Source organism: Pristiophorus japonicus, chromosome 14 (genome assembly GCF_044704955.1).
Source record: "Pristiophorus japonicus isolate sPriJap1 chromosome 14, sPriJap1.hap1, whole genome shotgun sequence".
Classification (NCBI taxonomy): Eukaryota; Metazoa; Chordata; class Chondrichthyes; family Pristiophoridae; genus Pristiophorus; species Pristiophorus japonicus.
This window is the reverse complement of record NC_091990.1, coordinates 15,620,518-15,641,715: the sequence shown is the minus strand read 5'-3', so window position 1 is coordinate 15,641,715 and position 21,198 is coordinate 15,620,518. Positions and strand designations below refer to the sequence as shown.

Below are 21,198 nucleotides of genomic sequence, written 5' to 3'. Positions count from 1 at the left end.
CCACCTATTTAAAACTGAGATGAGAAGGATTGTAAATCTGTGGAATTCTCTGCCCCAGAGAGCTGTGGAGGCTGGGTCAGTGAATATAATGAAGATGGAGATAGACAAAAATTTTCGCGGAAGCTGGTAGCAACCTCCCCACCCCCCCGGGTGAAAACAGTTACACACCCCATTAGCGCCACCCGGAGGCGCTAACAGGACAATTTCGGCCCCTAGTGTCTATTCAGTACCTTTCAATTGTATAGGTAATTGTTTTAGTGATTTCAATTACACATGGACACAAAATGAAGTTATCAGCTGCTTTTTGTATAACTTTATAAAGAACTACATTTTCAAATAACTTACTTTGTTCACATAGTCTGCAAGGAACAATTGTTTATCATTACAAGTTAATTTTCTTTCAAAACTGAGTCTTAATTTGGTTTCTGACGAACCCTTGTCCGTGTTTCTTTGCTGGTCTCTCTTTGAGTAGATGTATTTTCAGATGTATCACTTTTCTCATTAACCGAGTTCGTTGCAGATGTAACTACAATTGTAGGAATGCTTGAAGATTTGTCTTTCTTTTCATCCTTTGTCAGCTGGCGATTAGCTAAACAGTTTATTAAAAAAGTAATCAAACCCCAAGTACTACAAAATAAAAGGTTTAACAGAAGTTCCTAATAATTTGTGGTCTCTGATTTTATTTGCATTTTATATTTCTTAGTTTATGTTTTGTTCAATGTACTGTACTCATCATCATCATAGGCGGTCCCTCGAACGAGGATGACTTGCTTCCATGAGAGTTCACAGATGTTTCAATGAAGGACCCGATGGTCCAGTCCTGTACTTCAGTTGAGGGGGCAGAAGATGCCTGTGCATGAATTTTATTTTAACGTGTGATGACCATTGCACATCAGCCACCACACGGACTTGACAGAGCTAGGTCTTTATCCAGTGGCAAGGTTTAACCAGGACGACTGGAGACCTGCTCTGCTGCACGGACCTAGTGTGCACACATATCGAAGTGTGGGCAGGTTGGTGCTGCCCCTGGCCCTTCTGGGCCCCGTACCCTCATTCGCCGCACCTCCGCCATGATATTCCAGGGCCTGGCGCTCCAGCTGTATTTATAGCCCCGAAGTGCGGTGGTGTTCATACACAGGTCGGGGCAGCCCATATAACCTTAATGATAGATGAAATACCACTCATTAATTACCATCCCAATATTATTTCTATTCTTATTTACCCATTTGAAAATTTGAGTTTGACAAAAGGCCACACAGCCATCAAAGTTCATCCCTCTTCGACTTGAACTCTTCCAGCCTAGCATCCAACTACATTTTGAAAGCTTTCAAACTTTCCTACTTGAAACAGTTATTACCCTTTGCTGATTCAAATGTGATTCTCACTAGTATGCAATTGTGATATCTGGTCCTGATATAATTTAAAGAAATGGTCTGAATTTACTTTACAATGCATTTAGTACATCATACTTCAAAAAGGTCCCCCTTAATTGTCTTCACTCTAGATTGTGGAGATTAAACTTTATTGAACCTTTCCTTAAGGCACATCCCCTTTAGACTTGGAATAATTCTTGTTGTTCTTCTCTGCATTTGGCCAGTATTTTCACATCTCTTTTTTTTAGAACTGAACAGATTGCTCCAAATATGGTCTGATCAGTGCAGTGTACATACTCAACATAAGTGCAGTAAACTAGTACTCTGCTATTCTGGTGATGGATCTCTGCATTGTACTAGCTATTTTAATTAACTCACTCCATTGTCTAGACATTAACCAGGACAAGACCACAATGATTCCTAGGTCCTTTTCTGTTTCTTCCTGTGTTAATTTTCTTCCATTCCTTCTTGTGTCTCTAATTATTTCACCCATTGTGCAATATATTGGACAATATTACATTTCATTTGTCATCGGTCTGTTTGCATAAATATTACAAATCTTAAACTTCAGTCTCACTTTTGTGCCACCTGCAAATTGGGCAGTTTTACACTTGACTTCAGTGTACAGACCATTTTCCATCAATGAGAAACAACAGCGGTCCAAGTACTGACCCCTGCGGGAAACCATTCAACACCTTTTCTTCCCCCTCCACTCCAACAGTACATCTTTCACTAGTAATCTCTGTTTCCTATCCTTCAAGAAACTGAAAATACAGTCCCATAATCCACCTTGGATACCCAAGACTTGGTTTAAGTAGATGTCTGTCATGCAGAACTTTTATCAAAGCCTCTAAAAGACAAATAAATTATCATAGTAATTGCCATGTTCATAGGTTGGATGATAGATTCTGAGGTCTCATTTTTTTAAAAAAAACAACCCGACGGACGGGAGAGGATTGGAGGGGTTGGGGTATAAAATTTCAGGAGTGGGCAACCCAAACCCATTTCTGCTACTTTAAATTTGGAAGTGCAGAAATTGGGCCAAGGATGAGGCTTCCACAAAAGGCAGACAGGGGCCTAATGAACGTACCAAAGTTGTGACCTGATGACATCACCAGCACCGTGACTTAGTACGCAAGGGGAATGCACAACCTGTGGGATTCCCAGCAGCTGATCCGAGGCTGGAGCTGCCGCCTACCCAAGGTAAATGACTCTTTTAGCACCCCTTGTGGGCCAGGAGGAGTAGGAGTGCTCCTCCCGGACCTCTCAAGGAAGCCTTCAGCCTCGTTCTACAGCACTCTTTTCCTCCTCTAGCCCTCCCGATCGTTGGCCGAAACTGTCCCCAAGGGTCCTTGGCTGCGACCTCCAGTGCTAGTGTTCTCACCTGCCCACCGACCAATCAGTCCATTTGGCTGGCTTGTGGGTGGAAAGCAAACCCGCAATATGTTAATGAGGCACTACAAGGCCTCTATGTTCCTGGCCTTGCTGGGTACTTAGGCGGATTTTGGCCTCCTCACACGCTCCCCATATGTTTCTTCAAGCTATTTCTCGAAGAACCATGGTGCTCATTTTGCTTTGGGGTGGGGGCAGGGGGGGGAACTTGAAAAGGGACTTTGTGAACTCTACTCACCATTTCAAACGATGGGTTAGCCAGTGGGCTAAGGTGGATGGTGTGCCCAGGAATGATCAGCCATGATCTTATTGAATGGCGGTGCAGGCTCGAAGGGCTGAATGGCCTACTCCTGCACCTATTTTCTATGTTTCTATGTTTCTATGATAAGGGAATAAAGGGTTATGGACAGTGAAGTGGAGCTGAGTCCATGATCAGATCAGCCATGATCTTATTAAATGGCGGAGCAGGCTCAAGTGGCCAAATGACTTACTCCTGCTCCTATTTCTTATGTTCTTGTGACAGGAGTTCGGATGACTTCATGTAATGAGCGGTCCCCTGGAACCAGGATTTGATTGACAGGGTGACGTCATTACGCGATGATAGGGTGGGGCCACGTTCGTGACGCGCACATCACGTGAGCATTTCCAGGCTACGGTCGGTGTCAGTCGCCGGGGAAAAAAAAAACAAGTGCCGCCACCGGTAGGGAATCTTGAAATGAAAGCCGGGCGGACTGGGACGGGAGAGTTGTTGTGAGGTTGGTTTGGCCCCGTCCCGCCGTGCCGTGCCGCACTGCCGCCGTGTCAGGTCGGGAGCCGCCGGTGAGTGTTGGCTTTCCCCTGTAGGGCCGGTGAAATCCTCTCAGTTGCCAAATAGTGGGCCCGGCTGGGGACGGGCGGCGCCGCGCGTGCGCAGTGTGGGCGAGGGGCGCAGTATTTTGCAAGCTTTCCCCCTCCACACCCGCGGGGCTGCTGGTTGCTGCTGGCAGTCAGGGCCGTGCTGTTGCAGCTTGTGGCTTCTACGCGGAGGCTCGCACTCGGACTGCACCCTTTTAAAATGCAGTCAATGCCAAGGTGCTTCACTGAGGGAGAAATGGAGCAGTGGGGAGAGGGTGCCTTTTGGAAGGAAGGGGGAGAGAAGCAGCAGCAAGAGGGAGGGGTTAAGGTGCTGATAATGATGATGGTTTGTGGGGGGAAGAGACCACAGTTGGACCATGAACTGTGATGGAGGAGGATGCAGAGGTAAGGTGGGGTGAGGCCATGGAGGGATTTCTAAATGCAGACAAGGATTTTTTAATTCAGCCTGTTGGAGATGAGGATGCAATAGAGTTCTCCAAGGACAGAGTAAGACTTGGCACAGGATAGGATTTGGAGTTTTATGTGGGGCATAGCTCAGAATACTAGTGAGATGCGCATTGAAGTTGAGTCTGAGGTGACATATGCATGGATATGGGTTTCAGTGAGGTTGGAGGAGGATGATGTTGCAGAAGAACGTTGTCTTGGCAATGGATAAGATATGAGGGTTGAAATTCTTGTCAATCCAGCATCTGAGGCGGGCAGCCTGTACCGTTGTCTTAAAAAGTAGATGAGCTCATTCTTGGTGGCTGGTTTGTTCCAAGTGAATGTTTCCCCAGCAAAAGAGTGAGTCAATAATGTCAGCAAGTTGGGTTATTGTTGCTGATAAATTGCCTCTTATTTTTCTTTCAGTTGCTTATGGACCTTTTATGTATTTCCAGCATCTGTGATATGTTATCTCATTCAAATGTTACAGTTGAACTGTGGTATTGCCCAACTCCTGACAGTCCACTCAGCTTGAGAATTTGTTGAACTGCCAAAAGATTTTAAGTTAGCAAGGTGTGTCTAAAAATTCTTGCTGATAAGTAAGTTAGTAGGTTTTCAATGCTTTCATATATCTTTTTAGTACAGTGAGTTTTAGTCAAATGACATTTTATAATTGGCATTAATCTTTTAGGAAATAGATTCACTTTTTAATAGCTTGTTTGTCTGCAAAGAATTATTTTTATAAGATCAGTTAAGAAAAAGAAATGGCTGTTTTTGTTCTGGGTCCCTAACTGCCTGCGTTTTCATTTCCCTAATGTACTTGCGACTATTACTGTGCCCAGTGAGATGGTTGTAATTGGAACAGGAAAAAACCTTTTGTTATAGTGGCTTTCATATTCTCCAGAATGTTCCAAATCACAGGCATTGACTTTTTTTGAAGTGTCATCACTGCCATGTAGGCAAATACGTCACCGACCTGCACAAAGCAAGGCCTCACAAACCGCAACTGAATGACCAGTTAATGTATTTTTGGTGGTGATTGTTGAGGGTGGACTGGCCAGGACAAGAGCTCCTCTGCTCTCATTTGAATAATATAGGATATTTTACATACACGGAGGCACCTGTCCAACTGGAACGCCCCATGCAAACAGCACTTCTGACAATGCTATACTCCCTCGGTCCTGCACTGAAGTGTCATTTTAGATTTTGTGCTTGAGTCCTGAAGTGGGACTTGAACCCACAAACATCTAAACTGGGTGAAAATAAAACCAGACTTTCACCAGAGCAAGCCATTTAGTCTACTGAATCTCCTCTGCCATTTTAGTTAACAATGTCGCTGTATTGTATTGGCCCAATCACCTAATGGGATGAGGTCAGCTTAAGGTCCATGTGAAAATGAGTGGTTTGAAAATGTACTGCAAGGCAAAAGCACTTAACTGCCTTTGTTTTGAGTTGAGTATGGGACATTGCATCAATACCACCTCTTTAATGAGTGAGTAAATATATGTCTGCAAGGACATCGCACTCTAATTGCAAATCCCTATTTCCATAAATGCACCACAAACAATAAAAAAACGTTTCTTTTTCCTCTCCAATTGCCCCTTCCTGAAGGTGCTGAGTTCCAGTTCTGCAGCTGAGCCAATCCTGTCCTCCTTGCTGTGCACAATTACCAGCAAGTGTAATCACTTAATGATTAGGAATGAGAACCTGACGGGTTATCTCCTCCTGCACCCCTGTTGCTGTGTCAGTCAGCTAATCAGCTCAGGTTGAGAATTGAACCTTGCAAAACATTTTTAAATGACTAAAATAGCAACATTATGACAAGCCGGACAATAAAACTGGCAGAAGAATGATGTGCCCCTTCTGCATGCAGATTCCCAAGCTATCACTTACCCAATTCAATGGCATTGATTGAAATTGTTCCCTGTCCACAGTTGAGATTGTACTCCTTTTCTGTTCACAACTGAACTCTCAATCACTTACAGGATGCTGTGCTATTAAACAGTAACCCGCTGAGTTTATTTCATGAACGTGGAAGACCCATAATTCAAATGCAGTAATAACAGAATATTGCACTGCTAATTGGATCAATTATTGTTTTTCAATTGTTTATACAATTTGGGAATTGGAGCACGTGAAATCCAGTCACACATGCTCATTATCCCAAAAGTAAGAAAAGGGAGTCCGTAGCAATTCAACCCGAGTAGTGGGTTTGGGATGGTTTCAGTTCGTTCAAGATGGGATGGATCTTTACAAAGATAAATCAGTTGATTGCTTTTAAATTGCAAAATTGACCTGGAATAATGTGCTTCTTGACTCGGTGACATGATCAGTACTAGCAGTAAGTAATTACGCTTAAATCATTGGTGTAAAAGTTTAGGCCAGCCACCTCCAAGTGCAGCCACATTTGTATTTTTTAAAAATATTTTAAATCTTGCATCTGCATCTGCTTTGTCAATTTTTTCCATGATAAAATCCAGTATTCACATTGATAATGTAAACTGCCTGTGTAAACTTATAACACCTTAATTACACCCGCCCCACATGAAGGTGCTACAGTGCGTGCAGAGTGGTGTAATTGCAGTGTGACAAGTTTACACAGGCAGTGTCCATTCACATAATGAAAATATAGAAATAAGGTCAGAATGTATGACTTTCGAATGAGGACTCTACGCACCCTGGTCCAGTCGCCACCCCTGGAATTGCTTCACCTGAAGACAACACTTGGTTTAAATGTGCAATGCCATAGAAGACTGACTTGTGTTTAACAATGTTTCAGTGGGAGAATAAAAAAACTTGCATTTACAGACTTGATAGTGACTTCTGCTCAGGTATTAATGTTGTTATGTCTTCCGAGTAGATCAATTTTTTTTGCTGAAACCGTGTTTCGAAAACATCCTGTCTTCAAAATCAGACGGTCCTTGCAGCAAATCACATTTGTGGTGTTTAGAGAATTAAGTGGGCAATAATTAATATCCAGAAGATAGTAAACTAATCCAGTGCTCCAGATTGCAAGAGTGAAGTCCTCTTACCCCAATGTGGCACGGCAGTCTCGGAAGTTGACCCTATGCAGCATTTTGTTTCCCTTCCTCGCCTGCAGGCTCTGGTTCATGCTCCGTGTGGTACCACAGTTCTGGCCACCATTCGTTACCTCAACCAACTGGTTGTTACAGAGGAATCATAGAATCACAGAAGGAAGCCATTCAGCCCATCGTGCCTGTGCCAGCTCTTTGAAAGAGTTGTCCAATTTGTCCCATTCCCTTGCTCTATTCCCAGAGTCCTGTAAATTTCCCCTTTTACATTTATATCCAATTCCCTTTTGAAAGTTACAATTGAATCTGTTTCCTCCACCCTTTCAGACACTGTATTCCAGATCATCACTCACTGCATTTAAAAAAAAATCTCCTTATATCTCCTGGTTCTTTTGTCAATTACCTTTTAATCTGTGCCCTCTGGTTACTGATCCTTTTGCCACTGAAAATAGTTTCTTTTTATTCACCCTATCTGGTAAATCTCTTTTCCACCCTTTCTAAGACCTTGACATCCTTCCTAAAGTGTGTGCCCAGAATTGCAATACTCTCGCTGGGGTCTAACCAGTGTTTTTATAAAGATTTAGCATAACTTTCTTGCTTTTCTATTATATGCCTCTATTAATAAAGCCAAAGATCCCACATGCTTTTTGTTTTAAAAAAAAAACTTGATCAACCTATCCTGCCACCTTCAAAGACGCACTTGTTTCTGCACCCCCATTGAAATTGTCCCATTTAGTTTATATTTAATGTCTGAGATTACAGTGGCTCAGCAAGGTTAGGGTTACAACACATCACTGTTCTTCATCGATGATTGTTAGCTTCCACAGCCAAGTCACCTGCTATCATAGATAACTGTTGAAGGTGTCCTCGTCAAGCCTGACTCTGGAATGTGTCGCAGATAAGCCTGATGTTGTGCAGATACACAAGTCATTAAAGATAACAGCACAAGTAGGCCTACAACAACAACAGTGCCTTTAACAGTGAAACGTCCCAAGGCTTCACAGTATTAGGAGATAAAAAATTTGACACCGAGTCGCATAAGGAGAAATTAGGGCAGGTGACCAAAAGCTTGGTCAAAGAGGTAGGTTTTAAGGAGCACCTTGAAGGCGAGTTTTAGGCAGGGAATTCCAGAGCTTGTGGTCTCGGCAACAGAAGGCACGGCCACCAGTGTTTGAGCGATTTATAATCGGGGGATGCTCAACAGGGCAGAACAATAGGAGTCTTTATAGAAAGAATATGAAAATGTGTGGTAAAGGTGCAGTATAGATTCACTAGGATACGAGTCAATTATCAATTCAAATAAAGCGACCAGATTAACAGGAGTAGTTCGTGGTTGCCTGAAAAAGAGGAGTATTAAAGTGTATGGAGAGCGAGCGGGAAAGTGGGATTCGACCAGGTGGCTCAAGAAGAAAAACGCACCAGTGCAGTTGTGACTGACCAAATGTCCTGTTTCTATACTGCAATATTCTATGAACAACTCACTTCTTAATGTTTGCAAGAAGAACATGCCAGAATTGACTACAAAATTAACTTGTTGTTCAATAATTAAACAAATTATTTTTAAAGTAGTCCCTTTTTAATTAAAGTGAATGCTGCCTGTTCTCAAGACTGTGTTCCACCCTTTGCTATCTTGTGTTGCTTATTGATGGTGCTCACCATTGATCTGCCTGTTCCTGACTTGGGGAGGGGAAGGGAAACTGAAAGTAGACACCATTTAAGAATCCTGTTTTGTTTTCCCGCTTTAGAAAAATTGTTGGTATTGAAAGAACTGGAAAGACGACCTGAAGGTAATTTAAAAAAAAAAATGGCCAAAATTACATGTTTTCATTTTACCTTCCTTACTTTTACACTTTAAGGTACAGTTTCCATTACCTAAGACAACCAAGCTAGATAACTTTATTGAATAAGTAATCTATTAGTCCTTCACTGAAGCATATATGAAGCAATAAAATCCTGTGGAATAGATATATAACTGGGTAATTAGATGTTCTCGGACATAGTGATGGTTCTCTTGGAGAAGGCAATCCATTAGTGGCCTTCCCAATTTTTTTTATTAAAAACCACAAGTGTTGTAAATCTGAAAAAAAACCAATCGGCCACATTGCACGTATAAATTTAAGAAAACACCTCATCGCATCTTCATAGCATTCATTAAGGGTCCTACTTCAATTAGATATTTAATTGGTTATCAAACAGGAGCTGTGTGTGCATGAATAGCTATCTTGCACTGAACGAATGAGATTTTTAAATTTACCCTAAAAACCTAAGAATCCCAGACAACTACAGCCAGCAGTATGACAACATGACCTGATGTGGCAATGAATTACTTTTGAAATGACGACTCTTATGCAGGTTAATGCAGCAGCCACCTTGTATACAACACCCCATGAACAGCAGTGAAATGACCAGTTTTTCCTGGGTTGATGAATAAAACGTTGGCCATGATGGGAGGAAAACCCTCTGTTCAAATAGTGCCATGGGAATCTTTAGCTTCAAACAGTAACAGGCAGATGGGGCCTTTAGCATCTGATCACCACAATTCACTACTCCGTCAGTATTGCACTGAACTGTCAGCCGAGAAGTTCTGCTCAATTCCTAGAGTGGATCTTGAACCCACAGTCTTCTGACAATGGCAAGAGTGCTACTGACTCAGCCAAGTTGACACTGTAGCCACACATTGAGATTTGTTGCTCATATAAGACCAAAACATGAGTCTGTTGTTTTTGACCCTTCTCTGGCTCAAAGTGAACTTGAAAAAAACAATGACGACTCTTATGCAGATTAATGCACCTTGTATACATAGACATTGATTCAAGTCTGATCGTGCTTTGTTTGGCTTGCACAGTATACCAAGAGCAGATGACATAGAATGGTATCTAACAGTTACTGCTTCAGTTTCCCTTTAAGGGGACACTGCATCTGGATAGTTCTTACTGGGAGCTGCCACAAGTTGTCATCTATGGGATTATCCGCTACCAGCTTCTTCCAACTATTACGGCTCAGGGCTCTCACGGGTCTCGTCAGTAGTAAGACCCATGCTGTTGAGGCACACTTGTCGTCCAGTCGTACTGGATTTGCCTCGTGGTCTCTGCCATGTTGGTGATGAATGCTCTGGCAGGGTCAGACCCAGGCTGGCGCGTGAGGTGCCCATACTGGGGAGTTGTAATCAACCAACCGTGACAGAGGTCGTTGATTAGTCAGATTTCGTACGGGCTCATTTAAGGTTTTATCCTGAGGCTTAATCTTTAGAATGAAGTTCATTGATTCACCCATTCATTACTTTGTGTACCCACGATTCTGAGCCATAGTTAAATATGGATGTTACTAAGGTGTTGTAGAGTTGTACTTTGAGTCTGCGACTTGTGTCCTGTGTTCAATCTCCATGTGTGATGGAGGATTCATCGTGGAGCTCACAAGTGCACTGCATCTACAACAGTCAGGAAAACCATCCCCATTGGAGGAAAGCATGCTACCTGAGTGAATTGTCAGTGATTCCACTGTCTTGGGTGGATCGTCATTTATTATGAAGGCAGCTGGAATGATGTTGCCCCCTAGCGACTTGCACTTTTATCTTACTCCAGCTGACCTGAAGACTAAGGCTAAAGATGCCTCTCGTTCAAAAATTTGTCGAACTTCAGTAAGGATGTCCACAGTTTCAGCCAAGGCCACAAATGCAGTGGAACTCTTGTGCTGCTAAATTCTACAACATCTCAAAATATCTGGTGTTGGTTTGCTTGATGCTGTTGCAGGTAACGGATAGAAAGACTTTCATTTATATAGGGTCTTTCACGACCTCGGGACATCCCAAAACGCTTCACAACCAATGACGTACTTTTGAAGTGTAGTCACTGTTGTAATGTAGGAAATGAAAAATGCAACCTGTTGTCTTGAAGGTGGGAGGGAGCAGGAATATATTGTTGGGAGCAACTTAAAGCTGTGCTCTGTATTTAACCAGTTTTGTCTCACCAGATACTTTACCTTTTTAAGTTTGTCAAGTTCTGATTTTTTTTTTTCCCCTAATCTCATCCTCTTGCAGGTTTGAAGGAAGTGCTGACGGTTCTGACTGTTCACTGTTGCTCGCATTGGGTCAGCGCTGACCTCTTACGCAGCCATGTCTTACGGACGAATTGATGACAGTCGTTTCAGCTACCATTCACAACCCCAGGACTTCAATACCCTCATTCAAACATGCAGTGTCAACATCCAGAAGATCACGCAGAATAGTAAGTTATAATCAGCTCCACTACAAGAACCTGGGGAAAAAATCATACTGAAATCTTTCTTTCAGCCTAAGGGAAACTGCATAGACTATGAAAAATAACCAAGCTAACTTCTAATGAGAGAATTTCCGTGTGCAATGAAAGGAAATTACTTTCAATGTAATATTCAATAAGATCAATTTTGCTTCAAGGTGGATGAGGCAGCAAGTTTTTAGTTGACTTTAAACTACATAAATTGGTAATAATGAGGTACTTGAAATCTAGCCAGGACTAGCATTAGATAAGGAATCTATTGTAACATCTTTTCCTTTAGAAAAACAAAACAAAACTGGTGTGCTGTGCCATATTTTTGAATCTTCCCCACAGCACTTTCTAAGTTATCTCTTCTGTCCATGCACACTGTTTCAGTGCACGCACAGAAGAGGTAATGGGCAATGCATTGCGGGGGGTTACTTGGCCCCTGCATTCCCGCCTCATCTGGGGCTGGAATGTTGGCAGTTATGAAATCTGGGGTTTATCTTCCTCCTTTTTGTAACTTTTTTTTTTCTTTCCTGCTAAGAGGGTAAGGGGTTTTAGTTCTGTATTTCCAAAATTTCTCTTAAAATAAATGTATTATATGTTGAGACTCGTATAATTCACCAGCACAAACCTATTCATCAATTTGAGCAAAACACCCGCTTAATAGTTGAGACCTTTTTTTTTATATTGGTTTCTGTTTTCCCATGTACACTTCGTAAAACCTCTGTCCTGTGACACTCCAGGCAGAGTAAATGTATCTCTGGATTACTACCTGAGCCACGAGCAAATTTGCATAGGGTAAATAAGACCATAGCGTTAAACATGTGGCTCAAAGATTGGTGTGGGAGAAATGGGTTTTGGTTCATGGGACACTGGCACCAGTACTGGGGTAAGGGGGAGCTGTTCTGTTCGGACGGGCTCCACTTAGACCGTGCTGGGACTAGGGTCCTTGCGAATCAAATAACTAGGGCTGTAGAGAGGGCTTCAGACTAATTAGTGGGGGGAGGACTCAAATGAGTGAAAATGTAAAAAGTCAAAATAAGGAGAAGGCAATGGAGCAGGGTAGCGCTGGGGGAAACGAAAACCAGAGTGTGCCAGGAAGGGACAGAATGTATAAACAAAGGTGAATCATAAAGTGGGGTCAAAGCAGGAAAACATTTTTTTAAATTTAAAAGCTATTTATCTGAATGCAAGCAGCATTCGTAACAAAATAGATGAGTTGACTGCACAAATAGATACAAATGGGTGTGGTCTGATAGCCATTAGGGACTGGGAACTAAATATTCAGGGGTATTTGACAATTCGGAAGGACAGACAAAAAGGAAAAGGAGGTGGGGTAGCACTGTTGATAAAGGATGAGATCAGTGCATTAGTGAGAATGATACTGGCTCAGAAAATCAAGATGTTGAATCAGTTTGGGTGGAGATAAGGAATAATATGGGGAAAAAGTCACTGGTGGGCGTAGTCTATAGGCCCCTAACAGTAGCTACACTGTTGGATGGAGTATAAATCAAGAAATAATGGAGGCTTGTAAAAAAGGTACGGCAATAGTCATGAACGATTTTAACCTTCATAATCATTGGACAAAGCAAATTGGCCAGGGTAGCCTTGAGGAGGAGTTCATAGTGTATCCGGGATAGTTTCCTTGAACAGTACGTTGCGGAACCAACCAGGGCGCAGGCTATCTTAGATCTGGTACTTGGTAATGAGACAGGATTAATAAATTATCTCGTTGTAAAGGATCCTCTAGGAATGAGTGACCATAACATGGTTGGAGGGTGAGAAAGTTGGATCTCAAACCAGTGTCCTAAGCTTAAGTAAAGGAGACTACAAAGGTATGAGGGCAGAGTTGGCTAAAGTGGACTGGGAAAATAGATTAAAGTATTGGATGGTTGATGAGACTTGAGATATTTCATAACTCGCAACAAAAATATATCCCAATGAGAACGAAAGACTAAGAGAAGGGATAACCATCCGTGGCTAACTAAGGAAATAAGGGATGGTATCAAATTGAACATAAGGGCATACAATGTAGCCAAGACTAGTGGGAGGCCAGAGGATTGGGAAACTTTTAAAAGCCAGCAAAGAACGACACAAAAAAATGATAGAGGGAAGATGGATTATGAAAATAGCCTCGCATGAAATATAAAAAGATAGTAAGAGTTTCTACAGGTACATAAAAAGGAAAAGAGTGGCTAAAGTAAATGTTGGTCCCCTAGAGGATGAGACCTGGGGAATTAATAATGAACAGGGAAATGACAGATGTTGAACAAATATTTTGTATCGGTCTTCACGGTAGAAGACACTCAAAATATCCCAATAGTGGATAATCAAGGGGCTATAGGGAGGGAGTAACGTAATACAATCGCTATCACTAATGAAGTAGTACTCGGTAAAATAATGGGCCTAAAGGTGGACAAGTCCCCTGGACCTAATGGCTTACATCCTAGGTCTTAAAAGAAGTGGCTGCAGAGATAGTGGATTCATTGGTTGTAATCTACCAAAATTCCCTGGATTCTGGGGCGATCCCAGCGGATTGGGAAACTGCAAATGTAACACCCCTATTTATAAAAAAAAAAGGTAGACAAAAAGCAGGAACCTATAGACCAGTTAGCCTAACATCTGTCGTTGGAAAAATGCTGGAGTCCATTTATTAAGGAAGCAGTAACAGGACATTTTGGAAAAGCATAATTCAATCAAGCAGAGTCAGCATGGTTTTATGAAAGGGAAATCATGTTTGTCAAATTTGCTAGAGTTCTGAGGATGTAACAAGCAGGGTGAATAAAAGGGAACCAGTGGATGTGATGTACTTGGAATTCCAGAAGGCATTTGATAAGGTGACACAAAAGGTTATTGCACAAGATAAAAGTTCACAGGGTTGGGGGTAATATATTAGCATGGATAGAGGATTGGCTTACTAACAGAAAACGCAGTCGTGATAAATGGGTCATTTTCTGGTTGGTAAACAGTAACTAGTGGGATGCTGCAAGGATCGGTACTGGGTCCTCAACTATTTACAATCCATATTAATTACTTGGATGAGTGTAATGTAGCCAAGTTTGCTGATGATCCAAAGATGGGTGGGAAAGCAAATTGTGAGGAGGGCACACAAAATCTGCAAAGGGATAGAGACAGGCTAAGTGAGTGGGCAAAAATTTGGCAGATTGAGTATAATGTGAGGTTATTCACTTTGGCAGAAAAAATAGTAAAGCAAATTATAATTTAAATGAATAAAAATTGCTGCAGCTTAGCAGTACCTGGGGGTCCTTGAGCATGAAACACAGTTAGTATGCAGGTACAGCAAGTAATCAGGAAGGCAAATGGAATGTTGGCCTTTATTGCAAGGGGGCTAGAGTATAAAAGCAGAAGTCCTGCTACAACTGTACAGGGTATTGGTGAGGCCACACCTGGATTGTGGCGAAGGTGCGGCAAATGAGGGTACGGGGCCCTGAAGAGCCGAGGGCCAGGGGCAGCATGTGCCAGCCCCACATTGTGATGTGTGCGTGCTAGGTCCATGCAGCAGAGCAGGTCTCCAGTCGTCCTGGTTAACTCTTGCTACTGGATAAAGGTCTAGCTCTGTCAAGCCCGTGTGGTGGCTGATGTGCAATGGTCACCACACATTAAAAAAAATTCACTCTTGGGCACCTTCCACCCCCTCAATTGGAGTTCAGGACTGGAACATCGGGTCCTTCATTGAAACACCTGTGAACTCGTGGAAGCAGGTCATCCTCCTTCGAGGGACCGCCTATGATGACCTGGAGTACTGCGTTCAGTTTTGGTCTCCTTATTTAAGGAAGGATATACTTGCATTGGAGGCTGTTCAGAGCAGGTTCACTAGGTTGATTCCAGGGATAAGGGTGTTGACTTATGAAGGTAGGCTGGGCCTATACTCATTGGAGTTCAGAAGAATGAGAGATGATCTTATCAAAACATAAGATAATGAGGGGGGCTCGACAAGGTGGATGCAGAGGATAGTTCCACCAATGGGGGTAACTAAAACTAGGGCACATAGTCTCAAAATAAGGGGCTGCTAATTTAAAACTGATGAGGAATTTCTTAGGGTTGTAAATCTCTGGAATTCTCTGCCCCAGAGAGCTGTGGAGGCTGGGTCATTGAATATATTTAAGGTGGAGATGGACAGATTTTTGAGCGATAAGGGAATAAAGGGTAATGGGGAGCGGGAAGGGAAGTGGATCTGAGTCCATGATCAGATCAGCCATGATCTTAAATGGAGCAGGCTCGAGGGACCAAATGGCCTACTCATGTTCCTATTATGTTCTTATGGATCTAATTCATAAACTATTTCAACAGCATTTGAAAACATGAGTTGTATGTTAGTTAAAATACCAAAGTTTAGTATAATATGCACCATTAATTGATGTCCAACTTTAGTTATTCTCAGTGGGAAACTTCTGTTGGCCTGAACCAAGTTGGTAGACGGAGGACATCATGGATTGGCCTGCCTTATAGGAGAGAGAATGTCTGTGGAAATTTAGTCGTACTTTGCTAAGTGTTCCTGTGTCTCGTCAGCTAATTATAGAATCATACAGCACAGAAGGAGGCCAGTTGACCCATCGTGTCAGTCAGCGCTGTGAAAGAGCTACCCATTTAGTCCCATTCCCCTGCAATCCCTCTCCATAACTATGCAAATCTCTCCAATTCCCTTTTGAAAGTGGCTCCCACCACCTCACATTATGAACTAACAATTAACGAGTGATTTTTGTTTACCTAAACTTACTTTGGATTTTATTAATGGCACTTGATATCTAACCAGATAAGTAAATCTAAACTATCCAATCAAATTAGCAAATAGTCACAAAACTGCTATAGTTAAAAGTATAAACTGTGTGCATTAACAAGATGGAAAATCACTGCAAAAATTAGTTAAATATGAATTATGCTCTAATCTCAATGCTTGTATCACAAAGGGTTGTACTATTCCCTACTGTGAATAGTGTATATCATCCCACATAACCCATGTTAGACTGAAAAATGAAAAATAAAAATGGAATTTTAAGTTTGCCAGTTCAGTTTAAATTTGTAGTCCCAGCTATAGGACAATCAGTAACTTGCTTAAAAAAAAGCTTCCCAAAGAAAATGTGAGCCAAAGGCTGGGAGGAGGAGAGATTTAGATCATGGTGTGTGGAAGAGCATTCGAAATAAGTGAGGAGCAAAATACACTCTTTCCTGTCTACTCAACACCAACAAAACTGAGGGAAGAAGCCTCCAGTTTAGTTCCTTCATTGAAATGTAATTGTTCTATTTTGAGCTGTCAATTGATTGTGAGTGGAATTAGGGTCACCAGCTCCATAAGAACATAAGAAGATGAGAAGGCCATCTAGCCCCTTGAGCCTGCTCCGCCATTCAACAAGATCATGGCTGATCTGGCCATGGACTCGGCTCCACTTACCTGCCCGCTCCCCATAACCCTTAATTCCCTTATTGATTAAAAATCAATCTATCTGTGATTTGAATACATTCAATGAGCTAGCCTCAACTGCTTCCTTGGGCAGAGAATTCCACAGATTCATAACCCTCTGGGAGAAGAAATTCCTTCTCAACTCGGTTTTAAATTGGCTCCCCCGTATTTTGAGCTGTGCCCCCTAGTTCTAGTCTCCCTGACCAGTGGAAACAACCTCTCTGCCTCTATCTTGTCTATCCCTTTCATTATTTTAAATGTTTCTATAAGATCACCCCTCATCCTTCTGAACTCCAACGAGTAAAGACCCAGTCTACTCAATCTATCATCATAAGGTAACCATCTCATCTCCAGAATTAGCCTAGTGAATCGTCTCTGTACCCCCTCCAAAGCTAGTATATCCTTAAGTAAGGTGACCAAAACTGCACGCAGTACTCCAGGTGCGGCCTCACTAATATCCTATACAGTTGCAGCAGGACCTCCCTGCTTTTGTACTCCATCCCTCTCGCAATGAAAGCCTGTGATTCCGGCGACACCCATTAACTGACTGCTCTCAATAATAGAAACAAACTCTCTCTCTATCTCTGTAATTGGGTCAGAATGAGTCTATGATCAATTATAGGCCAGTTACACTACATACTTTGTGTTGATGGACTGACCACCTTTAAGTTTCTTGCCTTTTTAGAAAAGAGGACACTGATATGGTACACAACAGCAGTAGGTAGGGCTTAGGTCCTGTTGAAAATAAATCTTCGTCTTGCATTTAAGACAACTGCCTGTCTTGATGGGGGTGGGGGCAGGAAGAGAAGGATGGAGGACCTACCAACATAAATATGGTCCTCCCTAACTGCCACTAAATAGATAAGTTTTGAGATGTAATGCTCCTGAGATGTCAGACATTCAAATTTCTGTGTCCGAGAAAGCATCGAAATGATGGAAAATAATTTCTAATGTGCAGAGAAACTTTGCCATCAACAGAAAATGCTTAGAAATAGTCTTCCAGAATTGCACATTAAAATGTTTTTAAAGAAAGTAAGTCTGAACTCTAATGGATCTGAGAATTTGCTTCATATTCAACCTTGTGACAATAGGGACACTAAGTTAGACACAGCTACAATTCAGCTGAATAATATATTATGCATTACATTGTATAATGCATCTGTCCTTATAAAATATCATAATCTGCCATGGGAGATCTGACGGTCGATTTAAAACGTTTTGCAAAACTTTGCTGTATAATCTAAGTGAGCTAGTGGCACAATGGGTTCAGCTCCATCTCTCTTTTTGATATTGTTCAAGTTGAATGAATTTAAAAACTGAACTAAAAAGTGAGCGCTACTTCCTTTTTCTGATCAGACTAATCTTTAAATTTTGCTGTCCAATTCCTTGTTGCCATGATTTGTAGTCTGGCATTTATCTCCATTTAACATTGAAACTGCCTATGTAACTGCTTTTAGAATGGAATTCCTATATGTAAACTTGCTTGTAGCAATGTAGTTCTAGGCTCTGGCCAATAGGAGAAGCTGTGGAGTAAGTTGTTGAAGTCTCTCAACATTTGACAATTTGTGTAATGTACGTGTGTGTACACACGAACAAATATTAAAGAACCAATTTGTTTTTAAACTTTGAAACAATGAGAGTTTTGTAAACTGTGTTCATAATGGTGCTTATTTCATACTTTAAAACCTGCAATTATAAATTGAATTCTATAATCTTAGAATAAATTTGTCACTGAACAGAATGCTGCATGTACCAGTGCATAGCAGTCTGATAGTAAGGACAGTGCTAAAGCCCTATGTAACATCCCATTTGTTTGGATTAGTGGTTAATTGAATAAGATTTATTTGTTCTGTACTGAATATTTCAGCAATGGTTATGCTGGACAAAAATTGCTTACATGTAATTGCATTGATCAGACATTTTCATAGCTCAGGTATTTGCTGTAATCGTGTAAGTACAAAGTTGATTTGATTTTGCCTACAGCTGCACAGATAAATACAATGGTGCAACAACTAGGAACACAACAAGATACAAGTGAACTTCAGGATAGGCTGTAAGTATATATGTGTATATGTATGTGTAAAGTAGTTGTGTATGATTGTACTATAACTTATCACAATATTTTAGAGACCTGCAGCCAAATTGTACAACTAAGTGGATGTTATGACCATGTATTTCTCCCATGACTGTAGTTGGATTACAAATCTGTCAATAATTCCATCGATTTTAGGTTCCAGTCGCATTTTCAGAATAGATATTGCACACCAAGCATCTCTAAGTCACAAGAACAAAAACACAAATTCTAAATTTGCGGACGACACCAAAATGGGAGGAGGGATGGGGGAGGGATAGAGGAGAACTGCAACAAATTACAAGACATGAATGGACATACAATTGGCATTAAATTCAACACTGGTAACTGAGGTATTATATTTTGGAAAGAAAAATAGGGAGGTCTCCTATTACTTGGAAAATAAGAATCTAAATGGGATAGAGGAGCAAAGGCATCAAGGAGTGCAAATACACATCACTAAGTATCGACACAGGTTAACAAGATCATTTTTTTTTTAAAAAGCAAACCAAACACTATAGTCTATTTCTGGAGGGATAGAATTGAAAATTAGTGAAGTTATGCAAAATTTGTATCAAACCTTGGCTAGACCATACTTGCAGTACTGCAATTCTGGTCGCCATATTATAAAAAGGATATAGAGGCACTGGAGAGGGTGTAAAGAAGATTTACAAAGGTGTACCCTTGCATTTATGGTATCATCCATCAGGAAGGGATGTACAGGCTGGGTCTCCCTGTTTTTCTTTTTGAAAAGAGAAGGCTGAGGGGGTAACCTAAAAAAGGTCTAATGAAAGGTTTTGATAAATACAGAGAAAGTGTTTTTCCACTTGTGGAGAAGAGCAAAGGTCATCAATATAAGATAGCCACCAAGAAATCAAATGGGGAATTCAGAAGAAACTTCTTAAACACAAAATAGGAACAGTAGTAGGCCCTTCGAGCCTGCATCACCATTCACTATGATCATGGCTGATCCTCAACACCAGGGGCCCAAGTTTCCACAGGATAAAAAAAACGGGCACCCCTCCGAGCTGGGCGCCCGTTTTTCGCGCCTAAAATGGCGCCAGAAAAAAAACACGCTATTCTCGAGTGCTTTGCAGCTCCTTGTCTGTTTGGCGCGGCGCCCAGGGGGGCGGAGCCTACACTCGCGCCAATTTTGTAAGTGGGAGGGGGCGGGTACTATTTAAATTAGTTTTTTTCCTGCCGGCAACGCTGCGCGTGCGTGTTGGAGCGTTCGCGCATGCTCAGTGTGAAGAAAACATTGGCACTCGGCCATTTTTGTAGTTCTTTGTAGCTGTTTAATTTTTGAACATTTTTTAATAAAAGCACATTGCCATCAGCACTGAGGCTTCCCTTCTCACTGTCTCCTTCCCCTCCCTCCCCTGCGCGGCAACAAGCCGCTGTCTCCTTCCCCTCCCTCCCCTGCGCGGCAACAAACGGCGGTTTCCTTCGAACGATGGCTGAAGCACTTTCTCACAGGTAGGAAGATGGTTTATTTAATCTTTTCTTTGTTTCTAAATGTTTATTCAGGTTGGATTTATTTGTATAATATTTGTAGAAATATAAATAAGGATTGATTGTAGAATTTAATGACTTCCCTTCCCCCCCCCCACCCCCCCTCGTTCTGGACGCCTAATTTGTAACCTGCGCCTGATTTTTTAATGTGTAGAACAGGTTTTTTCAGTTCTACAAAAATCTTCACTTGCTCCATTCTACTTTAGTTTGGAGTACGTTTTCACTGTGGAAACTTTGAAATCAGGCGTCAGTGGCCGGACACGCCCCCTTTTGAAGAAAAAATTCTGTTCTAAAGTAGAACTGTTCTACCTGACTAGAACTGCAGAAAAAAAATGTGGAGAATTGCGATTTCTAAGATAGTCCGTTCTCCACCAGTTGCTCCTAAAAATCAGGCGCAAATCATGTGGAAACTTGGGCCCCATATTCCTGCTTTCTCCCCATATCCCTTGATGCCTTTTGTGTTTAGAAATCTATCTATAGCCTCCTAAATATATTCAGTGACTTGGCCTTCACAGCCTTCTGTGGTAGAGAATTCCATAGGTTTACCACCCTCTGAGTGAAGAAATTTCTCATCTCAGTCCTAAATTTCCTACTCCGTATCCTGAGATTGTGACCTTGTTCTAGACTTCCCCGCATCCAGTCTGTTCAACCCCGTCACAATTTTATACGTTTCAATGCGATCCCCTCATCGAAACGCTAGTGAATGCAGGCCTAGTCGACCAATCTCATACAACAGTCCTGCCATCCCAGTAATCAGTCTGGTGGACCTTCGCTGCACTCCCTCTATGGCACTCCTCCTTGGGTAAGGAGACCAAAACTGTACACAATACTCCAGGTGTGGTCCCACCAAGGCCTTGTATAACTGTAGTAAGACATCCTTGTT

General features: G+C 41.8%; 1 protein-coding gene across 6 annotated transcripts in view; it reads left to right on the top strand.

Annotated features, from left to right (window-relative positions):
- The first annotated feature begins 3,405 nt into the window (after positions 1-3,405).
- stx12 (syntaxin 12) overlaps positions 3,406-21,198 on the top strand; it is a 34,528-nt gene continuing 16,735 nt past the window's right edge. The window contains exons 1-4 of one of the 6 annotated variants that reach the window (XM_070898941.1): positions 3,408-3,584; positions 8,821-8,862; positions 11,112-11,298; positions 18,716-18,785. In XM_070898941.1, coding sequence (XP_070755042.1) covers positions 11,187-11,298; positions 18,716-18,785 — 182 coding nt within the window. In that variant the 5' untranslated portion in view covers positions 3,408-3,584; positions 8,821-8,862; positions 11,112-11,186. Of the gene's footprint in view, positions 3,585-4,600; positions 4,617-8,820; positions 8,863-11,111; positions 11,299-18,715; positions 18,786-21,198 lie in introns of those variants that run through there. The other 5 variants (XM_070898943.1, XM_070898944.1, XM_070898945.1 and 2 more) reach the window with 5 other exon arrangements.